The following is an 18621-nucleotide window of genomic DNA, read 5'->3' as shown; positions in this document are numbered from 1 at the left end:
GAGCGTCTCCTGTCAGCGCCGCACAGTGGAGACACCGAGGTAAGTCAGCTTAAGCCACGTCAACTTCAGCTACGTTATTCACACAGCTGGAGTAGCGTAACTTAAGTCAATTTGCCCCTATAGTGAAGACAAGTCCTGAAAGTAGGCTTGGAAAGATTAGGTTTTTATCGGTAAATGTCAGTAAATGTTGATTTCACTGTACACACACAAACAGATGAAAAAATGTTCCCATTTATAATAGACAAAATTCCCAGATAGGCAAATAAGAAAAACATGGCTTGAGAACTTATTAGAGTTTGATTGAAGGATATCGATTTTATATTTTGACATTGACAATTTGTGTTTTTAATAGTTATAAAAATTTAACTTTTTGAATCTCAACAACTATTGTCATTAAATAATTGCTTGACTGCCCCTCATAATTTCCCTCCACTATGAAAATTTGTCTATAAAAATAGAAAAAATGCTTTAAAAATGAACATTGATATCATCTGTCAAAATTATATAAAATAATTCTGCCAAGTCTAAAATTTACACACAACTGTGTGAGTGTTCCATAAATATCTGCATCTGTAAAGTTGCCATTTCTAACTTTCATGCTCTAGTAGTCTTTAAAATTGTGAATTTTTTTGATAGTTTGTTTTAAATCTTTGTTTTAGATTGGCCGTTTAGTGATTGGACAGAATGGAATTCTCTCCACCCCAGCTGTCTCCTGTATTATTAGAAAAATCAAAGCCATTGGTGGCATCATTTTGACAGCCAGTCACAACCCTGGTGGCCCAAATGGAGACTTCGGCATTAAATTCAATATTTCCAATGGAGGTAAAGTTTTCCCTGGTGGTCAACATTTCTTACATCAGTCAATATACCTTCAGTACTGTCAGCAGTATATTTCACTAAACAAAACAAGTGTTCTACTTCTCTTGTAAAATATTATTGTTCCCAAGAGAAACATTCTCATCCCTTGTCTTCTGATGTACCTATGGAATGCATACTTACAGCACGCACTAAAAACTTTCCTTCCTTTTTCACTTGTAGGTCCTGCTCCTGAAGGTATTACTGATAAAATTTTCCAAATTAGCAAGACTATTGAAGAGTATGCTATCTGCCCAGATCTGAAGGTGGACCTTGGTACCATTGGAAAGCAGCAATTTGACTTGGAGAACAAGTTTAAACCATTTACAGGCAAGTGACACATTTATCCTTGTATAAATGTAATTTTTACTTTCATAGGGCAATTACATAGTATGGTAGTGCCTTCGTTTGTCAAGGTTATTTAATAGATTTTAAGGCCAAAAGGGATATGATCCGCTAGTCTGGCCTCCTGCATAACACAGACAACAGAATTTTACCCCATGATTCCTGTATTGAGCACAACAACTTGTGGATGAACCAGAGCATGGGTTAAATTTCCAGTAGCATCTGAATGCGTTAGGGCCCTAAGTCCCGCTTTCAATAGTGACATAGGCATTTAGGAGATTACATCCCATTGACTTCCTGTGAAAATTAGGTTCCCAAGGGCCAGATTTTCAGAGGTATTTAGGTGCCAAGTGACATTGTCAGATGCACCTAGGTGCCTAAATACTGTTGAAAATCTGACTTAAGTGCCTATCACTTTGAAAATGGGACTTCTGAAAATTTACCCCCATATCTTTTTTACATAGGCATCTAATCTTGATATAAAGACTCCAAGTGACGGAGAATGCACAATATCCAATCGCTGCAATTTAAAATGTCTTATCATAGAATCATAGAATATTAGGGTTGGAAGAGACCTCAGGAGGTCATCTAGTCCAGCCTCCTACTCAAAACAGGACCAACCCCAACTAAATCATCCCAGCCAAAGCTTTGTCAAGCCAGTCCTTAAAAATCTTCAAGGATGGAGATTCTACCACCTCTCTAGGTAACCCATTCCACTGCTTCACCACCCTTCTAGTGAAATAATTTTTCCTAATATCCAACCTAGACCTCCCCCACTGCAACTTGAGACCATTTTTCCTTGTTTTGTCATCTGCCACCACTGAGAGCAGCCGAGCTCCATCCTCTTTGGAACCCCCCTTCAGGTAGTTGAAGGCTGCTATCAAACCCCTCTCACTCATCTCTTCTGCAGACTGGATAAGCCCAATTCCTTCAGCCTCTCCTCATAAGTCATGTGCCTCAGCTCCCTAATCATTTTCGTTGCCCTCTACTGGACTCTCTCCAATTTGTCCACATCATTTCTGTAGTGGAAGGCCCAAAACTGCATGCAATACTCCAGATGTGGCCTCACCAGTGCCAAACAGAGGAGAATAATCATTTCCCTTGATCTGCTGGCAGTGCTCCTGCTAATGCAGCCTAATATGCCATTGGCCTTCTTGGCGACAAGGGCACACTGTTGACTTATATCCTGCTTCTTATCTTCTGTAATCTCCAAGTCCTTTTCTGCAGAACTGCTGCTTAGCCAGTCGGTCTCCAGCCTCTAGCAGAGCATGAGATTCTTTTGTCCTAAGTGCAGGACTCTGCACTTGTCCTTGTTGAACCTCACCAGATTTCTTTTGTCCCAATCCTCCAATTTATCTAGGTCACTCTGGACCCTATTTCTACCCTCCAGCATATCTACCTCTCCCCCTAGCTTAGTGTCATCCATGAACTTGCTGAGGGTGAAATCCATTCCATCATCCCAGATCATTAATGAAGATGTTGAATAAAACTGGCCCAAGGACCAGCCCCTGGGGAACTCTGCTTGTCAACTAGACATCGAGCTGTTGATCACTACCCTTTGAGCCTGATGATCTAGCCAACTTTCTATCCACCTTATAGTCCATTCATTCAATCCATACTTCAAGTTGCTGGCAAGAATACTGTGGGAAACCGTATCGAAAGCTTTGCTAAAGTCAAGGTATATCATGTTCACCACTTTCTGCCATATCCGCGGAGCCATTTATCTCATCATAGAAAGCAATCAGGTTGGTCAGGCATGACTTGCCCTTGGTGAATCCATGTTGACTGTTCCTGATCACCTTCCTCTCCTCTAAGTGTTTCAAAATGTATTCCTTGAGGACCTGCTCCATGATTTTTCCGGGGACTGAGGTGAGGCTGACCAGTTTGTAGTACCCCAGATTCTCCTTCTTCCCCGTTTAAAGATGTACAGTATAATTGCCTTTTTCCAATCATCCGGGACCTCCTGCAGTCTCCACGAGTTTTCAAAGATAATGGCCAATGGCTCTGCAGTCACATCCACCAACTCCTTTAGCACCCTCGGATGCAGTGAATCTAGCTCCATGGACTTGTGCTCGTCCAGCTTTTCTAAATAGTCCTCAACCTGTTCTTTCAGCACTGAGGGCTGCTCCCCTACTCCCCATGCTGTGTTACCCAGTGCAGCAGTCTGGGAGCTGCCCTTGTCTGTGAAGACCGAGGCACTTCAGCATTTTCCACATCCTCAGTCACTAGGTTGCCTCCCCCATTCAGTAAGGGTCCCACACATTTCCTGACCTTCTTGTTGCTAACATACCTGTGGAAACCCTTATTTCCAGTTTGAACTTTTCTGGCTTCTATTTAGTCAGTCTTGTTGTGGCTTTGTATGCTAGCTTAAAGCATTCGCTAGTATCTGATATCTTCTCCCTGTATAGGTATTTATAGAACCATATTGAATCACTTCTTTGTCCTCCAACAGGCACTCTTTTCATGTATCGCATGTGGTTCATAACAAAAAATGTTCACTTTAATTTAAATGAGACTGTTGGGCCCACTAAAACTAATATGAATGTTATCATTCCATTTGTGCTACAGTATAATGATACCCTTTGAAAATATGTTAGCAATAGCAAAACTTAGACAATTTTGCACTTACATTCCCCCCCCCCCATAAAAACATTCTAAAACGTTTTCAGGTGTTTTTTAAAGTTTTGAGTTGATTTTTACTGCTGCATTTGCACTTAAAAAATCCATCATGTTGCAGGTTTTCTGTAAAATTAGACAATTTTTGCAAACTTACAATGAAATGTTATTTTTTTTCAGATTTAATTGCATATATTTCACACTGTGTGTGCATGTTAAAAAAAGGAACAATTTGAATATTTTTGTAACAAGGAACCTGGTAAAATTCTTAGTTCCTTCAGCCCCCAGTGTTAGTACACCGGGACTTTGCATTAATACATTTTCCACCACATTGCCTTTATGTGGACCAAATTCCTTTCTCAGTTTCAAAGGTACAAATGAGAGTTAGGTGTCTGATTCCCACTGACTTTTAGTGGAAGTTGTAGTCTAACTCTGGTAAATGCTTTTGAAAGTTCCACTCTCATTGTAACTGAGAGCCGAATTTAACCCTCTGGAATGAAGAACAGAGAGATTAAGTTGTACTGGGAGCTACTTTTATCTTCAGGTTTCTGGCTGTGTTGATTAGGCTGGAAACCAGCAGGGAATGGCAGTATGTAGTAATATTGAAAATCTTCTAGAAAGTAGAACTGTAAAGTGAGCTGTTACCTCAGATGATTTTCTCCATTGCCATTATTAGGAACTGATACTATGGGATGTTCAAAGACCTTCTTATTTTGAATGGCAGGCCTTTGTGCTAAGGAATGTCATCGTTGTCATAAGTAGCAAAGTTACCATTTTGAATAGGATTGTAGTCTATCTGATCAGTCTGGTCATTGCTAGTCTCTCAGTGTATTGGGTTGTTTGTATTTTTTTGGCTCTGCAGTTGAAATTGTGGACTCAGTGGAAGCTTATGCGAACATGTTGAGGAACATCTTTGATTTCAGTGCTCTAAAAGAACTACTTTCAGGACAAAACCACCTAAAGATTCGTATAGATGCTATGCACGGAGGTATGAAATAATTACTGTCTCCTCATTTTTTTTAGCTATTTCTTGGAGGGAGAAACTTTCATTTAAGAACTAGCTCACTCTTTTTTTTGGCTATCTTTTATTTTCCTCTGTTTGAGAAGTGCATTGCACCGTCTTTAGTCACCATGAATCCTCATTTGTTCCAGCAGAGCTTTTGGGAAAAATTTTCAGAAGCACCTGAGTGACTTAGGATCCTGAATGTAATGGACTTTCCTTCTCCCTGTCCCAATCTTCCACATGCTAATTTTCAGTATTTTATTTGTAATGGTGGCAAAAGGGGAGTAGGTAGCTTTAGAAGGGTCTTATAAATCGAGCCACTTACCACACCAAGTCGAAGACTCACTTCTTGCCTTCTCTAACAGAAAAATAGAGCAGCATGTGCATTTAAAAACAAAATCCTACACTACACAAACAAGTCTCCCTCTGGGGAGAGGATGAGAATGAACCACACGTGACAGATGTTAGTCACATTGCTTAATACCCCACTGGAAGGCGCTCAGAAACCACAGTGATGAAGTTAGTATGAGAACCTGTGTAATACATACATATTATTGTAGGTATGTCATTGAGGGGAGGGAAATCTTATTTAATGAGCTTGTGGTTTTGCCTTTCTCCCTCTCATTTGGCATACGGGATGGAAGAGTTGGAGACAAAGAATTGAACATCCAGCTGGTCAATGCTGTCGCTGACTGATATCCTCAGAACCCGGGGACAAAAACGTATTGCGTAGAATATGGAGTACCGCATTTGTCATGCCTCATAGCAGTCTACAGCTGTATTTGGGAGGGAGGTTGTTGGTTTTTCTCCTTCTGCTCTAGAGAGATGAGCCAAATTCCAGGGAGATGGAAACATCTGTGTAAATTACACCTCTGTGTAAGGAGGAAGGCAAGTTCTACACTAAGGAGAAGGACGGGCAAGTGGCAGCAGGGGAAACAACCAAGAGGAGAGTATGATGAGGTGAAAGATAAAGAAGGGGTTTTGCTCCACTTATGCAGAACTTGCCCCTTTGTGAGGTGAAATTTATGCCATCACTTACATCACTACTGAATTTGGCCCCTTCTCACTCATGCTGCCTTCCTGATGTCAATGGAGTCACTAGGGTCTAATGGCAAAATTTGGCCCATAGTATAGAGAACAAATTTTAACTTTCAACTGTTTTAATACAGTGTATTGAAAGCAGCAAAAGCCAACTGGGGTCCTCAGGCCTGTCAAAACTCCAGAATCAGCTACATAGTTGCTGGACCAATCTCAGTTGCTGATGAATTGACAGCTGACGGCTGCTGCTTTAAAGAGAGTGTCATGATATTAGACACTGACAGACTTCAAAAGAATCTTGCTAGTAATCTTATGGTAAATAGAATACGTCCCCTAATAGCAAGGTTACTTCCGAACTGCACTGAAAAAATTTTAAGTTAGGGATGTCAGACATGTTGAATCTTTCAGGTTTACTTTTTCTAACTTTTCTCTCTGGTTTGAGTATTTAACATAATAAAAATACCGTGATCTCAAGAAATGAGTGAGGGGGAACTTTATAGTGGCCAGCGGAAATGCTGCACTGCTCAGGTGTGTCGCTCTCATTAAAACATTATTTTCTTGAGAGTGAAACAAGGGTGTAGCCCAATCCTGCAACCAGATCCGTGCAGGAGGAATTTTAAATCCAGGTAAAGTCCCCACTGAAGTCAATTGGGCTCCACAAAGTGTCTGTCCATCTTGATCTGATTGCAGGATTAGAGCCTTAGCTGTAACTATGTAGAGAGAAATATTTGCTTTAGAAGGTTTGTGTGCCAAAGACTTCGTAGATAACCTGCCCACAATGTTGCTACAGTAAAGCTTATTCTGTGGGGCATTCTCAGCACCCTGTTTCCGTCTTTTTCATACCACAGTCATGCTTACTCTGAAATTCCATGCTAACTTTTTTTTTTAATTGCTTTGCTTATTGGTGTGTGAAACACAGAATATCATGCTGTATTGTTAGATGTTCAGGGCAAGCCTTCCCATTTTCTCTCCTGTTCCATGGGCTATCTTAGTGACATATATAAATTGTGAACTTTTGGGGAGCAGGAAACATCTTTTTGTTGTGTTTTTGTACAGCATGTAGCACTGTGAGGTCCTGGTCCAGGACTTGGACATCCAGGAGCTACCGCAGTATCAATAACACATTGAGTAACTACGTGCTTGATCTTTAAAAGCAGCAAAGAGTCCTGTGGCACCTTATAGACTAACAGACGTATTGGAGCATGAGCTTTCGTGGGTTAATACGTGCATCCAACAAAGTAGATATTCACCCACGAAAGCTCATGCTCCAATACATCTGTTAATCTATAAGGTGCCACAGGACTCTGCTGCTTTTACAGATCCAGACTAACATGGCTACCCCTCTGGTGCTTGATCTTGTCACTGTAGCCCCAATCCAGCAAAACATTTAAGCTCTTACTTAACATTAAGCACATGAGTAGTTTCATTGAACACTTTGGGACAACTTGTGTTTAAGTGTCAGGATCACAGTGCTCTACATTCCAAAAACCCACATGCTCCCAGTATATTAAAACGGAATGATCTTCTTATAGTAGACGAGCAGCCTCTGGCTGAATTGTAGTTCGAACAAAATGTGCAGCTGGTTGAAGTTTAATTTAAAAAATAAAATGTTTAATTGTTTCTCTTTTTTGCTCCATTAGTTATGGGTCCCTATGTAAAGAAGATCCTGTGTGAGGAGCTTGGAGCGCCTGCAAATTCTGCTGTGAACTGTACACCTCTAGAGGACTTCGGTGGTCACCACCCAGACCCAAACTTAACCTATGCTGCTGACTTGGTCCAGTCTATGAAGACTGGAGAGTATGACTTTGGAGCTGCCTTTGATGGAGATGGGGTAAATGAGCATGTGGCTGTTCTACAGAACCTCCCACCCCCACCGCACTGTCTAGTTGTTCTTAACTACAAACACTAGGGCACAAGCCTTAAAAGGAAGTGCTTCAGTTGGAATAATGATTGATGGATTCATTGATGCACAGTCTGCACTGGATTTATCCTGGGCATAAGCAGATAGAATTTCCATGGATGTCAAAGCTGAATAGGTTGTTGCAGTCTAGTGATATTTAGCAAATGGTAGCTCATCCACATGTTATGCAAAGATGCCAAGACTAGACATTTAATAATGATGCTCCTGTGGGTGATTGGGATTTTTGCCTTTGATTTCAGTGGAAGCAGAATAGGACCAAATGGGTTACAGCAGCGCTGCACTGGTGCCCAATCAGATGCTCACACAGTGCAATTGATAGGAGATGAGGGATTTCCCTCCCATTCTATAGTTATGTATGAAGAAAAATCGCTTGCTCTAGTTTGTCACTATGATAGCAGTTTACAAAGTTCAGATTATACTTAACAAGCTTTGAAGTTATTGATGATACAGTGCTGCTTAAATGATTCAAAACTCCACGCTAACTTTAATCCAGTGGAAAGTAACTCTATGGTGCTGTATGATTTTTATATGGTGTGCCTGAAAAAGAATGTTTACTCTGATATCTTTGTGCGCACAGTTGTAGCTAGAACTGATTTGTCCTCCTTTGTCATCTTCGTTAGGATCGGAACATGATTCTAGGGAAGCACGGGTTCTTCGTTAACCCTTCAGACTCTGTTGCTGTCATCGCTGCCAATATTTTCAGTATTCCTTACTTTCAGCACACCGGTGTTCGTGGCTTTGCACGAAGCATGCCTACCAGTGGAGCAATTGATAGGTAGGACTTGGGGTATGGGGGTTGACAATTGTTCGTGTCAGTTTTAAACCTTCCGTGGTGGGTGAATTGTGCTCTTCCCCAGCAGTGACCGTATTATAACATGCCTGAAACAATATCTTTAGTGGGAACAATGTTTAAAAGCCATTTTCATAAGATACTGTTTCAAAAGCTATTGAAAACTTGCGGTTGGGTTTTCTTCAGCTTAGATTCTGGTCCTGAGAGATGCTAAGTGCCATCAACACCCATTGAGGCCAAGAGGGACTGAGGACACTAACCACCAGATGGGGGGCTGGAACAATTTGTGTAGTGGGGGTGGTGAGAGCCATTGAACCAAACTGTAAACCAGTGATTCTCAAACTTTTATACTGGTGACCCCTTTCACAGAGCAAGCTTCTGAGTGTGACACCCGCCCCCCTCCCCCCCCCCCCCGTTTAACACCATTATAAATGCTGGATGTAAAACAGGGTTTAGGGGGGAGGCTGAGAGCTCACAACCCCTCACATCATAACCTCGTGACCCCCTCGGGTCCCTACACCCAGTTTGAGAACCCCTGCTGTAAACCCTATGTATAATGGAAACCACTTCTAGCCAGGGGGCAGCAGTACCTCTAGTTCCAGCACCTATGCAGCCAGAGAAGAGAGGCTCAGCAGTTTTCACTCATATGATCTGCTGAAACCTATTCACTAGGGGAGGAGGAGGCAGCGCTGGACTGGGACTTGAGGGAATTAGGTTCTGTTTCCAGGTCTGCTGACTGGCAAATCATTTCACCTCCCTGTGTCTCAGTTTCCCCATCTGTAAAATGGAGATAATGATACTGACCTCATTTGTAAAGTGTTTTGAGATCCGCTGATGAGAAGTTCTACATAGGAGCTAGGTATTTTTTTTCCTCCTTCTTCTGCACTTCCCGATCAGTCCTCTCCCTCTCTCTCCCCAAGGTAACACAGGAATAAGGCAAGGGACGAATATACAAAGAATTAATATTTTTAAAAAATCGGACTGACTTGCCTTCACTGTTATGTTAAATGAGATGCTTGATAACAACAATCGTTACTGTTGCAGCATTTCACAAGAGTGTGCTAACAGTCCAGCTGTGATATAACTTACCTTTCTTGCCTTTGAAGAGTGGCCAAAGCTACAAAGATCGCTTTGTTTGAAACTCCAACTGGCTGGAAGTTCTTTGGAAACTTAATGGATGCAAACAAACTGTCTCTGTGTGGAGAGGAAAGTTTTGGTACTGGTAAGTTTTTGTTCCTAATCTCATTAATGATGATGATGTTTCTCGCATTTAAACACAGTTTAGCTCTTTCTGCAGTGGTGGGATTTATCTTTCATGTGTAGGAGTTAATGTTTCCTAAATCATAAAAACAAAATTTGTTCACAAAAATGACTTATGGAAAATATACACAACTGTAAAAGTTCCCTGGTAAGTTGAGTCAGGGAAAAGCCAGTTTTCCTTTCAGGAAGGTCTATTCAGGAAGTTTAAGGGCCCCTTCACTAGCCGGTCATTGGGTCTATGGGGATTAAGTGCAGTGCTAAATGTATTTTTTTAACTCTTGGTGGCCAGGAAAACCTTATAAATGTTTTCATTTATGGGAAGAAATATGGTTTGGTGAATGTGGTTTTATTAGGGGAGGTTTCAGGTTGCTATTAAATCTCTGAGCTTAATGGGACCCTGGTTTTCCGGTTCTAAAAACAAGGTTTGATTTATAAAGGTTAAATTAACACTTGCCTTTGAACTGTCGAAGCAAGGTGAATTGAGATAAAAAATGAATATCTTAGTAAATCTATTGGAGGTGGGCACGTGACTTAATACTGTAATTTGCATAGAGAAATTAAAATGTATAGAACTTTCTTTGCATAAGATAATGTGCTACAAAGCGTGTGGTATTCCAGGAGAAGTTTTAGGGCCAACTACATAGGTTCTTCTGCATCCATCACATAACATCTGAGTCCTCCTCCTTGCTCTAGCAGGGTCTTCACTGGTATGCAGGAGATCAGCATCTGATTCACAGAAAAGGTCTCTTGCCCTCTCTGGCCCTGATTCAGCAAAGCACTTAACCACAGGGCCTCCCAGAGGTGGGGGGCAAGTGGGGCAATTTGCCCCGGGCCCCACAGGGGCCCCCACGAGAGTTTTTCGGGGGCCCTGGAGCGGGGTCCTTCACTTGCACTGGGGGCCCCAGAAAACTCTTGCGAGGCCTGGGACCCCAGAGCTTGTTCCGCTCCGAGTCTTGCGGAAGGACACCCTGCTGCCGAATTATCGCCGAAGCGGGACCCGCCACCGAAGTGCTGGGTCTTTGAGGCACTTCAGCAGCAGGTTCTGGAGCGGAAGGACTCCCCCGCCGCCGAATTACCACCGGAGCGGGGGCCCCTCCGCCGCCAAAGACCCCAGGCCCCCTGAATCCTCTGGGCGGCCCTGCTTAACCATGTGCTTAGAGGTTTCGCTGAATAAGGATGGACTTAATCATCTGCTTAACGTTGAGCAGCACATGGTTGGGACTTGTCGTGGCAGCTGCCTGACTGAAGTGCCATCAGCCTATGATGTGAACATATCACAGCTGTCTGACCATGACTTCTTGGACAAGCTGCATCATGGACGAGCCTCTGGTTGAAGGATGTTTTCTGCAGTTCTGGGCCAGTCTTCACTGATGATAATGTTTTTGGAGGGCAAGTGCTATTCCTCTGGATGAGAGGGAGAAGGACAGTTTTGGAAAAATCAGGGCCTCTCTATAAACGGAGCAAAGAAATCTTGGTGATTATCATAAGGAAAAGTGTTTGAGTCATTGCCCTCGGTACCTATATGCAAATGCCCTGTTGTGTGGGTAGTGTATGAGAGAGCACCAGAATTGAAGTAAATGACTGTAGCTAGAAAGGGAAAGCACTGGATGGCCTAGGGAGTTGCTGCTAGGCTGTGGGATGGCTCCAGATCAGTGATTTTTAGGTGGTCCCAGATGAATAGTTTCCTAAAATCATTACCATTAGATGCCCCATGTGAAATGGCTTGGTGGTTTCCATCCAACCCAGGAAAGTGCGCGCCACACTGTAACTGGCACCTTTTGAGAGCAGGGAAGAGAGTGAAAGGTTATGATTTTATGACTCCATGGCCATGAAGCCTCTCCACCCTACAGATTGACATGCTGGCACAGTTGATGCAGAAGGCAGGATTGCATGTGTTGCACTAACACTGCCTGTGTTTTATCTGCTTTGTGGATAAAAAGAGGATGCATGTCCAGGGTTGCCAATCTAGCACATAATTCACTTAAAAGAATTAAAGAGGACTGAAATCCTCTTTACTGTAAGTTACTTGGGTAGTATGGAGCTTGAGGGAGCGTGTGGGTCATGTATAACTGCTATGGGGACATTACCTATGGCAATCATATAGTCCAACAGAATGGAAACAAACTTGTACCTTCTGAAATCAATCACAACCTAAACAATTCTGTGTAATGCAAAATGACAGAATTTCAGACTTCTTACTTGAGCGCTTTATTCCAGGGATGAGTGGATACATTATATAGGACCTTTATTTGGGTATGTACACCTGCTGGAAAAGAGTGCCGGTCTATATGCTCTAGGTCAGAGGTGGGCAAACTGCGGCCCGCGGGCCACATCTGGTCTGTGGGAACCTCCTGCCTGGCCCCTGAGCTCCTGGCCCGGGAGGCTACCCCTTTGGCCCCTCCTATGCTGTTCTCCCTCCCCTGCAGCCTCAGATCACTCCGTCACTGGCACAGTGCTCTGGGTGGCAGGGCTGCGAGCTCCTGGAGCAGCACAGCTACAGAGCCCGGCCTGACCTGGTGCTCCGTGCTGTGCAGTGGTGTGACTGGCTCCATCCAGGCAGCGCGGCTGCCTGTCCGAGTGCTCTGGGCGGCGCAACTGTAGCACTGCCAGCCACCGGTGCTCCAGGCAGTGCAGTAAGGGGGCAGGGAACGGGGACGGGGAGGGTTGGATAGAGGGCAGGGGAGTTCGGGATGTGTGTGGACAGGGTTCGGGGCAGTCAGAGGGCAGGGAACAGGTGGGTTGAATGGGGGCAGGGATCCCAGAGGGGTAGTCAGGAAGGATGAGGGGGTTGGATGGGGCAGCGGGGGGGCAGGCAGGGGCAGGGAGAAGGGGTGGTTGGATGGGGTAGGGTCTCGGGGGGGCAGTCAGGAAAGAGAGGAGGGTTTGGATGGGATGACGGGGCAGTCAGGAAGGATGGCGGGGTTGGATGGGGCAGCCAGAGGTTCCGGGGTGGTCAGGGAGAAGGAGTGGTTGGATGGGGCAGGAGTCCCAGGAGGGCAGTCAGGAATGAGAGGAGGGTTGGATGAGGTGGCAGGGCGCAGTCAGGGGTGTGGGTTCCGGGGGCTGGCAGGGGACAGGGAACAGGGGGGGTTGGATGGGGCAGGAGTCTTGGGGGAGCTGTCGGGGCATGAGAAGCAGGAGGGGTCGGATAGCGGGCTGGGCAGGGCCATGCCTGGCTGTTTGGGAAGGCACAGCCTCCGCTAACCGGCCCTCCATGCTATTTTGGAAACCTGATGTGGCCCTCAGGCCAAACAGTTTGCCCGCCTGCTCTATGTTCTCTTGTTTTAACTGTAAAATATCATCAGAATAATATCCCAGTGTAATACCCTAGCAGTACAATTCAGTATAAACCCTCAGTGGTAAACCAGCCAGCTTAAGGAGCTACCAGCCAGAGTTTTAAAGGTATTCAGGCACCTCCTGGGATTTTTTTTTAGGTATTTAGGTGCACTAGCTACTTTGAAAATCCCACTAGGCACCTAAATACCTTTTTAAAAATCTGTCCCTAAATGTCTAGTTCATAGATTCCAAAGCCAGAAGGGACCAATGTGATCATCTAGTCTGACCTCCTGTATAACACATGCCATAGCACTTTCCCAAAATGGGTGTGTTTGGGGTGGGGAATTTCATTTGTCTTCATGTATTAAAACAATAGTTAAAAACAGATGAGCTCTGTAAATACTATAATCCAAAGGATGTAGTTCTTAAAGTTCATCATATGTGTTGGTTTAAGTCTGTGTGGTTGGCAGCTTGATGGACGAGAGCTTTATCACGAACTCTCAAGTAAAGGAAATTGTTCGGTTTGTTTCTGCTTTTGCACGTTGCAGGCTCTGATCATATCCGTGAGAAGGACGGGCTGTGGGCAGTCCTGGCATGGCTGTCTATAATAGCTGTCCGCAAACAGAGCGTGGAGGACATCCTGAAAGATCACTGGCAGAAATATGGGCGGAATTTCTTCACGAGGTGAGGGACGAGCCAGGTGATGGCTCACTATGACGAAGCAGGACCCTTTGCGGGGAGCAGAGTGTGCTCAGCCCCCAGCCCTGGGACAGAAGGGAGAGAATGCTAGGAAGGGGCAAGTGCCCTGACTGCTAAATACTGAAAACTTCTCCAAAACCATGTGAAGTGTGTCACTTACACTGGGAGAATCTTGAGCTCCACAACTGGGATGGCTTCTCTGTCCTTAACTCGGCTTTGTTATTTTAGGGCATTGCCGATGTCTCAGCAGTTCAGTTTTACATGCCACGAATATTAAAGCATCTCGGGGTAAATTTAAAATGCTAGACTATTAGTCTTAATTCTGCTTTCTGCCCAGTTTAAATTGAAGCCTGTATATTGTTTCAACACCTTCTTTTGGGTATTGATTTTTATGCAGGTTATTTATCTTCTATTAGACTAGCATCTGCATTGAGAGCACAAATGGCAAATTAATTTGTAATCTCTTCAGTGATAGAGCTGAACGGGGTGTGCAGCTCCTAGCACATCTTGTTCTTAGTGTGGGGACTCTGACAGTACTGAAATAGGAATAAACGATATACCACAAGCCAGTGCTGTTCCGTGTCTCACTTCTATAACTACTAAATTCACCCACTCCAATGTATTCCTTTGTTACTGTTTGTGGGATTTGCTTAACCAACTGTAAGACACTCGGGTGCCTTGAACTGAAGAGACCATTTATAAGGGACTAAACCCAACTTTTAAATCAAACGAGATATTTTTAAAGTGGTGACTCCCAAAACATTGCTTGTCACCGATATAAAGCCTCCCTAACTTTTCATTCTACCATGGCTGGTTCTAGATATGACTATGAGGAGGTGGACGCAGATAGAGCTAACAAAATGATGAAGGATCTAGAAACTGTGATGTTTGACCGTTCTTTTGTGGGAAAGCAGCTGTCAGCTGGTGATAAAGTTTACACTGTCGAGAAAGCCGATAACTTTGAATACAGCGATCCTGTGGATGGAAGCATCTCCAGAAACCAGGTGAGACTGGAAACTACTTTGTCAATAACTTGCAGTGCTAGATATTTTGAGTTGAATTTTCAGCAAGGTTATCCTTAGCTTTGTGCCAAAAGCTTTATCCCACTATTAACCCCCCCCCCATCCCAGTTACATGCGTTTTATAACTATAGGCCAGATCCTGGCCTCTGGTTGGTGCTGCCAAGGAGGGACTGAAAGAGGAGGGGCCTGGAAGGCTGTTCTAACCTGACCCAGCTGACAGTGGTCCCAACAACACTGTTAGGGCACCCAGGGATCACCCTGGTGCAGGGGTGGCCTGTTCTGGCCTCTGCCCATTCCGCCAGCTCGATGGAAGATCGTGTGAGAGCTATGATGATGACTTTGCACTACCTAAGGATTTTTCTGTGCAGGGGAAACCCTTCAGGAGTTGGATTTGCTGGGTTTAGGGCCGCTTTGCACAGAAAGAGTGGCACAAACCAGGTGAAGCATGGCTCAGGCCCCTAATCTTTAGTTCTAGGTTAGTGATTCCAAAAGGCAAATAAGTTTGTTTTATATCCTGTTACTCTGTTGCAAGGCTTTGTTGCCATCCTGCAGAACTCAGGCAGCACTGCAGCAGCTGTCAGAGAACAGCGGTAGCTAAGGACTGAATTCCAGCATTTGAAAGTCAAGGAGCTATTTAATATATACAAGATGAGTTACTTCGTACTATGCAAGTTATTTAAATAAAATTGTTCTGTAGATGTGTCTGGTTTGCAGCATAGTGGGGAGAGGGGCATATTAACTGGAAAGGAATAATGGACAAAAGCACCGAGAATTTTTACTTTGCATATTAAATGTTTGAATTATTTTCTTTAAATGGAGTTTGCACAGATGTGCAGTGGTAGCATGACAGGCTGATATGCAGAGAATCAGAGTTGGTCTCTTGCTCCCAAGCCAGTAATAGGACTAGGGTCTTCATGATACTTTGGATTAAAAAACTGTCATAATCTAGGAAATGCTCAAGAGTGGCTCATGAGGGACACATAGTCAGCCAGAAGCAAGAGAAACAAACAGGTATTGCAACTTCTGTTGCCCTCTGATGAAGAATGACAGGTGAAATGACATGACAGGTTTGCTGGAAGATACATCAGGTATTTGAAGAGGCATATAAACAAGTGTGTATTAATTTTGTTATTCTCATTTGCACTTGCTAGGGTTTAAGGCTCATCTTCTCTGATGGTTCTCGCATCATCTTCAGGCTAAGTGGTACTGGCAGCGCTGGAGCGACTGTGCGACTATACGTTGATAGCTATGAGAAGGATGCTCCAAAAATATATGAAGATCCACAGGTAACTGTTGTATCCAGACTTTTGGTACCACTCTGTTCTGCCTTTTCTTAAAAGCTCCCTTCTTTGAGGGGGGCATGGCTGAGAGAGCCACTATGAGCGTAGGTGCTGGAACTAGAGGTGCTGGGGGTGCTGCCGCACACCCTGGCTCGAATTGGTTTCCATCGTAGAAAGGGTTTACAGTTTGGTTCAGTGGTTCTCAGCTCCCGCCCTATACAAATTGTCCCATCCCTTCTGATTATGAGGTGACAACTATTTCAGAAGCAGGTGTTACAGTTCCTTAAATCTCTCTACTCTGTATGAAGCAAGTAGTTTATTATTCAGCATTCATCACAGTTTCCTCCACAATTGCATTTTATTTTGTCGACTTGTCTATGTGGTATGCAGCATGGTTGAGTATTTGGTTACAAGCTGGGGAAGACACTGCTTCAAAGCGGAATGATACTTTTGATTGGAGAATTGAATCCCCAAGGATCAGAAAAATATTTGGGAATTACATGTTTTAAAACAAATCCCCCAAAATCCATGGGGCATGGAAGACTATGCAGCCCTGAGATAACAGAATCTGTTATCATGTTCTGCACTAGATTTAATGTACCTTCTCCAAGGTTCCATTAAAAAATGGTGGTAATCTCTCTTGTGCACCTTTTTAACATCTCCCATCAATGTCTCTGAACTCTTTTAGACAACCTCTATTAAGCCAGAAAAAAAGGAAATAATGTGGTTATATTGAGGATGGGGTACTGTGGTTGAGTGAGTATCATTTGCCATTTGTGGAAGATGGGAAAATCTTGATTTCAGAACAGCATAGAACTGAGAAGTATAGAAGTCACCAAAGTAACAATATTTGTTCACTTTGTGAAGTTCCATAGAATTACTACATCTGTCTTCCTATCTGGGGCAGAATTCACCGTTCATCTTGATTGTGTATTATTTCACAACATTGAAATAATAGTACTCCAATCCGTTGTGAATGAGGGTTCAGAACTGTGTTTTAGGGACTCCAATCTAACACTCAACAATCTGTTAGAAGAGATTGAGCACTAAAGGCTTAAGCGGTAACATGCCATTGGTCATGGTTTTGATCCGTCTTTCTCCTTTTGGCAGGTTATGTTGGCTCCTCTCATTGGTATTGCACTGCAGCTTTCACAGCTCCATGAAAGAACTGGCCGCACCGGCCCCACAGTCATCACATGAAAATGGCTAGGACCTCATGCTAACTGCGTGCAGTGCTGAAACAGCTGGCTGTGCTGAATGAGTCAAACAAAATCATCCAGTCCTTTTTATCAAATTGGTCACTAAAAGCAACATTAACTCTATTTAAAAGTATTATTTAAACTGATAAAAGACTAGATGTTATTAATAAACCAGAATCACCCGTGTTTACACTGTGTATACTGACGCATTGCCTCTTTGTCACATGGCACTCCTGTTATTTGGGTATAGTCCTCACTTAGCATAGCCTTTTGGTTTAGCATATGTAATTTTTCTTTCTCTTGCTAAAACAAAAAGCTGTGAAGAGAACAGTGGTGATAATGGCCTTGTTTTCTGTCTCATGATCCTGCAAGTACCCTTTCTTGATTATACATAATTTCTTTTACATGTCGTGTCTCAGGGCTTGTCTACATGGTTCCAGCAAAGCGCACTAGACAGGTTTGATTTGTAAAGCTCGCTAACATGTTACACCCTAGCTGCCCTGTGTAGCTCCCCTACCCCCTCCTCCAAAAAAAGATACCCAGTTTGTGTTAATACGTTCCTGTTTCAAACAAAGCACATCAGAAGGGTTTACATGGGGCAGTTAGAGTGCAACAGGTTAGTTGATCTTTACAAATGGCACCCTTCTGGCATGCTTTGCCATGTCATGTAGACAGGTCCCCCATGCCCGCCTGATTAGTTTTCTTTTTTAAAGAATGAATTTATATAAATTGATCTTTATTTGCCACATTCAGTGAAACAATAACCCCTCTATACAATGCTAATAATAAACATGAGAGACTATTAAAGTGAAATGGACCGGTATTACTGATCAGTCCTTTATTTAAAAAATTGCTTAAAATTGTAATAGGTTTGTTTTTTGAAGAAGAAAGATACACCCTGAATGTAACTCATCAAAATGTAGTGTAGTGATAAGATAGTTGAAATAAGATTTCAGACTCTAATAACTACATTGGTTATTATACTCTTGAAGCCATTAAGCCAAAAATGGTTGCTCTGTGGATGAGAATGGCTTGAATTGCTTTTCCACCTGTGACTCATATGCTCATGTAACCTGCACTAATACAGTATGGTGCTCTGTCCCTTCTAGTGGTGGCTTAGCCATATACAGAGGTTGATGAACCTGCTACTGCCTCAGGTAACAGACTGGGATCCCATAGCTCAGGCTGTAGATGCTCATGCTTTAACATCCTGAGGTCCCAGGTTTGATTCTGGCTGCAGATGATCCATACAGAGGTATGGTATCGGGAATTCCTTTAAAAAAAACTATTGTGAGACTGAAGTGGATGAAAACTGAG

The 18621-nt window shown here is 43.3% G+C and overlaps 1 protein-coding gene across 2 annotated transcripts in view; it reads left to right on the top strand.

The window, feature by feature from the left end:
- PGM1 (phosphoglucomutase 1) overlaps positions 1-17501 on the top strand; it is a 34088-nt gene extending 16587 nt beyond the window's left edge. For both annotated transcript variants that reach the window (XM_030572289.1, XM_030572288.1), the window contains exons 2-11: positions 660-822; positions 1039-1185; positions 4679-4804; positions 7498-7688; positions 8399-8553; positions 9675-9790; positions 13653-13788; positions 14624-14807; positions 15977-16111; positions 17216-17501. In XM_030572289.1, the coding sequence (XP_030428149.1) occupies positions 660-822; positions 1039-1185; positions 4679-4804; positions 7498-7688; positions 8399-8553; positions 9675-9790; positions 13653-13788; positions 14624-14807; positions 15977-16111; positions 17216-17305 (1443 nt within the window). In that variant the 3' untranslated portion in view covers positions 17306-17501. The remainder of the gene's footprint in view (positions 1-659; positions 823-1038; positions 1186-4678; positions 4805-7497; positions 7689-8398; positions 8554-9674; positions 9791-13652; positions 13789-14623; positions 14808-15976; positions 16112-17215) is intronic.
- Positions 17502-18621: the final 1120 nt, after the last annotated feature.

Source organism: Gopherus evgoodei, chromosome 8 (genome assembly GCF_007399415.2).
Source record: "Gopherus evgoodei ecotype Sinaloan lineage chromosome 8, rGopEvg1_v1.p, whole genome shotgun sequence".
NCBI lineage: Eukaryota > Metazoa > Chordata > Testudines > Testudinidae > Gopherus > Gopherus evgoodei.
The sequence above is the reverse complement of the archived record's forward strand: the minus strand, read 5'-3'. Positions and strand labels throughout refer to the sequence as shown.